We start from the raw sequence: 8934 nt of genomic DNA on the forward strand, positions 1-8934 counted from the left end.
TTTTTATGATTTTTATACATTAAAATACAGATATTAATAAATTACGCTATTTTTATCAAGCCACTTTTTAAACATACTCTCAGATAACATAATTTTATTTTATACCGTACAGTATAATTTCAAAGAAAAAGAAGATTACCTTGGAATAAAAAATTATTTATATCGAAGAAGAGCAGGTACGTTCGGGGAGATGCTATCAACGCTATCAGTGCTACGTCGTGAACGCTAAAAATCGTTCATGGAACTCACTATCACTATCGCGCTATTGAACAGCGTTAGTAACATTTGCGTTGATAGCATTGATAGCGTTGATAGTGTCTCTCCCCGAACATACTCTATATATACTATCGGAGAGAAACCTGAGAGAGGACATAATGGCCTGTAATTGTAAAATGTTGCCGCGCATTACTGCCCTCTGACAAAGCGGATGTGAACTACATATCAACATCCACTTTTCTTAGGGTACATCGTCCATTTTTTAAGGCTGAAGATGATAAATCGATATTTGGTTTATAATCGTGCTATATGTATAGGTTTTGGGCCGTTATTATGTCCTCTCTCATGTTTCTTTCTGATGCTATTAGACTACTAAGGCGCACAATAGAAGAATAACGAATTAGAAATAAAGAATAAACGATTTTAACCTATCAGAAACCATATATTCCGATGCATCCGATTTCTAATAGGTTAAAATCGTTCTTTCTTTATTCCTAATTCCTTATTTCTTTTATTGTGTCCTAACTCTTTAGAACAAGCTTATGTAAAATAGACCCCGAAATTGTATAGTAGTTCTGCATTATGATATACCCAGGAATGTAGCATGGCTATATTTTGCATCAACTCAGATGCTAAACGTATAACCTTATGAAAGTGGTATGATCTGATAGCGAAAAATATTGTTTCTTTTGAAGAGAAAGTGATGTGATCTTATAGCGAAAAATTTTGTTTTTTTTTTTTGGAAGAGAAAGATTTCAAGTAAAAAGGTAAAAATATTGGAAAGACAATTGAATATTAACAAACGTGTATAAAAGATGCGATCTTATTCAATTTCTTATAAATTAGAATAATTTACAATAGTTGGATTATGAAAATAAGTATTTGGTGGTTTTAATACTGTTAAATAGGTTAACCTGTCAAAATAGTGTGTTGGTGTGTATACATGTGCAGATACACGTCACGCAGTCGCGCGGGGCAGTTCTAATACGCATATAAATAATTTTATATCAAAATTGATGGTCACTTTTTTAAACAAGTTAACAGTTTAGTAGTATGTATAGAGAAGTCTGTGATCTTAACTCTTAAACCCATGGCACATACAAAAACGTAAGGCCGTAAGACGTAATCAGTAAGCGAATTGCCCAATCACGATAAAGACTGTAAGGTCAGTAGCAAATCCAATCTTATGATAGGACTACCAACCGTACTGATTAATGTCTTACGGTCTTACGAAATTATAAGATTGGATTCGCTTCCTTAGAACATATACACATGGAATTGCTCATTGCCTATACCGCTAATGCATTGGGTTGAAGCCAAGATAGGTGCGAGAGAGAAAGGTATAGTGAAACTAAAATTTGTAATGCGCATGCTCAGTTCTGTCATTGCGTTCGTCAATTTATTCTGCTGTTCCGTATTTCGGTTACCCAACCATAGTTTCGAATGGAACGACGTAATGAATGGAACCACGTGACGAAATTGAGCATGCGCATTGCGAATTTTAATTCTACTATACCTTTCTCTCTCGCGCCTATCTTGGCTCCAGCTTGAGCGTCCTATTAGCATTCCATGTGTATATGTTCTAAGTTCGCTTCTGATCTTACGGTCTCTACCGTGATTGGGCAATTCGCTTAAGCTGGAGCACATAGAAAAGACCATAAGACGTAATTAGTAAGAAAATCATAACATTGGATTCGCTACTGGCATTATCGTCTCTACTGTGATTGGCCAATTCGCTTACTGCTTACGTGTTACGGCCTTACGTTTTTGTATATGCTATATGGACTTTATTAGAGGAACTCTAAGGTCTCTAGGTGCAAGTGCCAATGACGCCAATTTTCTCGCGACGTAATCCCTGAACGGAGCAATCGAGTTGATGGCGAGGTTAATCACCTACAAGAGAACTTTAAGAATGACAATAAAGTAAATAGTTGTGTGTGTGTGTGTGAAGTGGGAAGACACATATGTGATACGTTTTTTAAAATTATCGGTAATTATTGATATAAATAATTAAGTTGATAAATAATTGAACAGTATTTGAAAGGCTCAACTTTGATAAACGTTTTTTTAGAATTTTTCATATAATGTTTTAGATTTTCTCTATAAGTTTGGAATTTTTCATAATTCTACCAGTTCGAAAGCAAGTGTATCTCTTAATTATATAACCTGATTTTATATGGTGTAACACTATTAGCTGAAAATAAATTAAATATATCTCTTTTATTTTGACAGGTTATTGTAGCACAAAATGTGACACTTAAGTTGTTGTTAATTGAAAGCATTACAGTGCACAAAATGGAGAAAGTTATACCAATGAGTTGGTTGAACCAAATACTATTAATTTTTAGTATAGCAGCTGCAATATTATCCTTGATTGTACAAGGGTGGATAGATCTCACACCTCTGCCAATATACATTTCTGTCTCTTGGGCAGTATTTATTACAATTATATCTGTATGGCTGAGTTGTTATTTGCTACGTCTCACACTAAAAGCCAACAGTCCGATTCCCTTAAGATTTATAAATAAGTGGATATATAAAAGACTAGTGAGTCAGTTAAGTTCGGAATTTTCTGTAAACAAAGATGAAAGTATAGAGGTCATTTACAAGAGTCAAAGTGAGAACCAAAAGAACTTGAATTCTGTACAAGAAGGTACTGTTACATGCAATAATGATGCAGCATTTGATACCTGTAAGGAAAACCCTTTGACAAGAAAAAAAAAGCTGAACATAACAGAAATAATACGAGAGATTAATGCAAAGTATGTAGAAATGTGGTATAGGAATATAAGTAATGACAGATCATTCCCTGATGAAGCACAGGACTTATTAAGCAAGTTCTTGACCAGGCTTGTTTGGAAAACCAGTCTCATAGATAAGACAAAGGTTATTAATAAATTGGCAAATGTGTTATTGTTGCACTTAAAGGAATATCATAGGTACAAATACATTCATCTCAAGAATTATCTTTGCAAATCTAGTAAAGTTAATTATTTATTCATATCAGTATATATCCACATTTCCACAGAGCATTACGTAGAGTTGAGAAGGGTACTGCAGCTAGCATGGAGGAAGCTTATAAATATTTACACCCTGCATCTCGTAGTACGTCGACGTTGGAGCACATGTTATATCGTTTAGTTACTGTTCTGGCACAAGAGTTTTTACAATGGGAATTAACTAGTTCATTACCATGCAAACTTTTGTTATCTATTTTAGCAAAGAGACTTTTAATAACAATAGACACAATAAGCTACCCAGATTGGTTGATTAAAAATATGTTAATATTATTGGAAGCTCCGTCACACAAAGTTGATAGTGTCATTACTCCAGTTAAACAAAATATCAATGTAAATTCTAATAGTAACATTATCATACAGTAATATATATATATATATATATATATATATAAAACACAATAATGATAACATACAATAATTTAATTTTTTAGGGTACCATAAGTGTTGCTTTGAGTGATGGTATTACATCCGTGACAGCGGCTGTGATCCCACAGCAATTACCAAAATCTGTATCTAAGTCTAGTCCAACTGCAACTACTACTAGTGAAAACAAGAATGCAGTTTTAATGGTAACTGCAGAAAGACCAACTCTGTGTTTGGAAGGTCTTTCTACAGAGCACAGTGGTCTATGGGGAGGAAGCATAACTAATACAGATCTGGAATTAGATGAAGATAAGATATCACCGGTATACGAAGAGCTGACAGATTTTGCTACGACTATCGCTAGGCTTAGAAATCTGTTGCAACAGAGATCTACAGCAAACACACTATTGTTAGTAATGCTATTTAATCTCAATTACATTGCTACATAAACCTGTAAATTTCAGACACGTTGAAGAAAAATCCTACGTGATATATGAAGGAAGCCAATTTATGAATTTATCAATTCCTTGGACTGAGTTCCATACTGCAACGGACGGCTCGCAGCAATTGTACTATTGTATACAGTTTGATGATGTCGAACAACATGGGGTAGATTTATTCGAAACAACCACTGCTACAGTCAAAAGGCAATACGCTGATTTTGTTCAATTGCACATCAGTTTAGAAGAAGTAAGGTTTTTACAACTGAAAATATTTTAAAAAGTTATAGTAAAAAAATAAATTGATACAAATAAATTCAGAGTTGTAATTTAAATTTAATGACTATATTATGTTCACAAAATTCCAGATTCCATCATTAGCAAATATCATGTCGGAATTGGTATTGCCTGAGGGTGGCCGGATCGAACTGGAGATGTATTTGAAAACGTTATGTACGCGATTGGCGAACGAATGTCCGCCACAACTGCGTCACTTTCTTCGACCTAGTAGTAGCGCGGGAAAGAAAGCCGACGCGGTAGCGCCTCGTTTGGATCGATTTCTAGCCAAGACCGTGACTGGTGTTTTTAATACGTTGAAAACTGTTGTGCCAGGATTCGAACTAGATCAAGAAGAAGAGGCTTCCCCTCTACCTACTTTGATGCCTTTATCTGACATACCTTGGAGATTTGTCGAAGATATAAAATCGGTAATGTAGAATTTGTATATATGTATAAATATTATACGTATATTTTTTTTTAGAAAAAAAGGTATAGTTGGAATTAAATATAATTAGGATTAAGTAATGCTAAGTTAAAAAGATAAAAGTTAAGTTAAAAAGTTAATTAATTTCAACTTAATTTAGTTACATTTTATCAGTAACTATTAATTTTTAATTCGAATTTTTTGAAGCCAATCCTAGATACAATGCTAATGAGTATATAATTTAGTAATTTTATATTGTATAATCGTTACTTGTGAACAAAAATAACCAAATTCTTTAATAAATAAGCTGTAAGAAAAAAAATCATGTAAAATAATCAAATTTTTTTTTGATTGTTCGTTTGAACCAAATTTAACTTTTAATTTTTTAATTAACTTAACTTTTTTTATTAATTTAACTTTTAATTAAATTAATTTTATTATGGATTAACTTATATTTTAATTAATTTTCAAGGCTGTTAACTTAACTTAGTTAATAAAAAAAATTAACTTACCGAACCCATAATAATTATGAACTTTAATGTTACAATATCTTCAAAAATCAATAAAATTCATATATTAGAATATACAATATTTTAATAAGAGATAACACATGCGTTAAATCTAATTCAAATTTTTATTTTAAATCTAATCGAAATTTTGTTTTTTAATTTGGTTTTATCTTTTATATATTATGTCCTAAAGATCGTTTTAGACGAAATGAACATATGTATGTATATACATACACTACATTAGCAAATTTTCACACATACGCACGCACGCACGCACGCACGCACGCACGCACGCTGTGCGTAATGATCCATATGAATGTAGATCAATACGAATATAAAGTTAGCATATTTTGGCCACGTTGCACAGTGGGATAAAATATGAATCTAGCAGTGACGAAACTTAAAAAACTTAATATTTTTTAATGAATTAATCAGTGTAACAAAGTATTATCTATACTTGTATAACGCAAATTGCATCATAATGAGGCCAATAAAACATTCTGATATTGTCATAACAATGCTCATAGTAAGTTTCTCAGAGTTACTTTTACTGAAAAATATATTTTACATCTTTGCATGATTATAAAATATAAGAAATATATAAGAAGAATTGTTATCTGTTAAATGAGTAGTTGATTTTAAATTGGTTCTAGTTTAACATTGAGAATGACCTAATTGGGGTTGAAACGTTTGTTATAATACATTTTTGTTTTTTAATAACACAGCATTAAGATCTGGCTTGCAGCTTGTAGCCCTATACTTATTATTAATTACATAAAATGTATAATGTTTTATAATCAATTGTTAATGTATATGTACTCTTTTTAAAGGAAAAATTAATATAAATTATTAACTATTTCTTTCAATCTATGTTAAATGTTTTATTCAAATTCTTGTATATATGTATTGAAAGAAATTTAGTAAAATGTAAATATTATTTTATTGTATAATTAGTACATAATACTGAATAGAAAACATTTTTGTCAAATTTATCCAAAAAGATCCAAATTAGGATTGTATTCTTTGTAGTACATATTTTAAATAACCGCAATGATGTGTTACTTTTTGCAATTTTTGCAGATATTCAGTATACAGTAATATAAAAAATTCGTTCTTCAAGATTTATAAAAAATAAAGAGTTACTCGATGTGCTTAGACTTCTTATAACTGAACCTGACGAAGGAAGAAAAGATTCCAAAGAAAAAGAAGATGAAAATATATAATAGAAGTCTTTTAACTTTTAAAAATTTTTAATTATTTTTTAAACAAATTAATGAAGAAAACGGGCAATTGAAAGTAAATAAATAACTGCGCGGTTATCAGTGCGCTATAAAATTACATCATATTTAAAAAAACAGTCACAATGTACAAGTGACTAAAATTTTACATATTTTATTTATTTTGTTGCTTTAATGTTTGCAATTTTTATTTTTTAATTTTTCATATGAAGCCCAAGCTGTAATAATATAACTTGTATTAAAAATTATAATAAATCCCAGTTATACATTTTTTTAAATAACAAAAAAGTTAATTTTTACATCAAAATTCAAAATCAGCGATCACAAAAATACTTATTAAATACAATTTTATCATTATTTCTTAATAATTGAAGTTTTGTCCAGCTGAATTTGCATTTTATCCACTGTGCATCGTCTGAAAGTACCTAATTTTATCCTTGAAAACTAAATTTGCAACTTATTTCAGTTTGATTTACGTTTTCCAAATTATAACTCTTATGTATGTACAACATATTAATATTTCAAAATATCTATTCTTCATAGAAAAGTCTAGCTTGTGAACTACAGCAACTGATCACGGAAAGGACAGAGTATTTTACAGTAGACACAGCTTATGAAGCAGTTGACTCGATAGAAGCCAGTGGAGATTCAGAATTACTGGATTGCTGGTGGGAGACGATTAATACTTCATATGATGGTAGCTACGATAATATTGCTAATAATATTACTTTTTTGTTGTATGAAATAAAATAATATAAAATTGTATTTTATAATGGCAATAATAAAAGATAAATATTATATTTTTTAGATGAAGTAGACGAGTTAGATTCGAATTTAACACTGACATGTACGATGATAGATTTGATTTGTGAACTTCTAGCAGGCATTGCTAGTAACAACACACTACAGCAAGAAGCAGTCGTTAGATGGACTAAGTTGCTATTTGGAAACATTTCAGAGCCAATCCTACAGGTGAGATTTATATTCAAAAGAATATTACATTTCTTTTATAATTATTATATTTGTTAATTTTATGGTTATTTACAGAAAATAATTCCTTGGTTATTTGACTCTCTGAGCGACTCTTCGTTAATTTGGGATGCATCACATAATAACACAAGTCAGAACGATACACAATTGAAAGACAAATTGTTACATATATTAGAGGAAAAGATATCGTACGACATAAAATTGATATTCGGCGAGGACGATATACACAATGCTTTGAACTATTTGTTAAATTCATATAAAATCAAAAAGATCAACGTAGATTTAAATATGCAAATGTTGGATGCACTAGTATCGGAATTATTAATTTCCTGTAAAACAAATCACGACACCACAAGGAATTAATTTCGATGTTTATTAAATTCTTTAAATAGAAGATTGTTTGATAATTAGTGAGATTCGCACACTTTTATTCTCTCGATAATGCGTCTGTGGGGGAGTCATTAAGATACTTGTATCAAAATAATTATATAAAAAAAATTGATATGTGCCATATGTAAAACATATCGCTCCCATACTCAAAGGTGACAAAACTTAAAAAAGATGATTTCCGAATATAAATTAATTAAATAAACATTATCCTATCCATTACCTAATCATCAAAAGTAAACGATCTAAAAAACTATCTGTTGTATGTTCACATCGCGGTCTAATATGATATTATAATATTAAACTAACTTAATTTTATTAAAAAAAAAAATCGTCAAAATTATCACCAAGGATAGTATTTTCAAAAATGTGAAATAAAAATGACAAAAATGACATTTCATTATATTAAAAATATATTCTTTCTGCTGATATTATTTGATTCAATAATTTTCTATCAAGTTGAAAAATAATTTCTTTTCTTTTCTTAATTTTTTTGAATCATGTGACTTTTAAAGTAAGAGCGATATGTTGACCGTTTATGTTTTGTGAAAAATCCGACAGATTTTTTAAAAACGAAGACTGTACCTGATCATATATTTATAATAAGATATGCCAAGTATTTTTTCCATTAGAGAATAATGGCTCCTTTCAATTGAATGATGATGAAATGAGTCACTCTTGGGAAGGCACTATATGCATTTCTGGACTTACTAAGACTTCTATTCTGTAACTCTTAATGACAGTAACAATATCGTTGCATTATTGGTGCGCAGCTTTTTTACCATGTACTACACAAAAACAATGTAACAATTGTTACTATCATTAAGAGTTACAGAATAGGGTCCCAAGTATAGTATTTATATTTAATAACTAAGTTTTGTACAAAGGAATTGTGTGCTCCTATAAAACATATGGTGCGTGTTATACAACCTTTATAAACTGCAGCCCTATTATATTTAAAAGATTGTAAAGAGTTTTATGTGTACACATACACACATACAAAATATAAATATACACACGAGATGAATATTTAATATATTTATTTTATAAAATAATAAGATTAATTAC

The 8934-nt window shown here is 30.2% G+C and overlaps 1 protein-coding gene across 1 annotated transcript; it reads left to right on the forward strand.

Annotated features, from left to right (window-relative positions):
- The first annotated feature begins 2072 nt into the window (after positions 1 to 2072).
- Positions 2073 to 8139, forward strand: LOC108748296. The gene is made up of 9 exons (XM_018486350.1): positions 2073 to 2206; positions 2449 to 3155; positions 3245 to 3566; positions 3668 to 4008; positions 4064 to 4289; positions 4408 to 4746; positions 7033 to 7186; positions 7298 to 7461; positions 7537 to 8139. The coding sequence occupies exons 2-9, from the start codon at positions 2512 to 2514 to the stop codon at positions 7840 to 7842; spliced, it is 2496 nt and encodes an 831-aa protein (XP_018341852.1). The 5' UTR covers positions 2073 to 2206; positions 2449 to 2511; the 3' UTR covers positions 7843 to 8139.
- The last annotated feature ends 795 nt before the right edge of the window (positions 8140 to 8934 follow it).

This window comes from Trachymyrmex septentrionalis, unplaced genomic scaffold (assembly GCF_001594115.1).
Source record: "Trachymyrmex septentrionalis isolate Tsep2-gDNA-1 unplaced genomic scaffold, Tsep1.0 scaffold109, whole genome shotgun sequence".
NCBI classification, from domain to species: Eukaryota; Metazoa; Arthropoda; class Insecta; order Hymenoptera; family Formicidae; genus Trachymyrmex; species Trachymyrmex septentrionalis.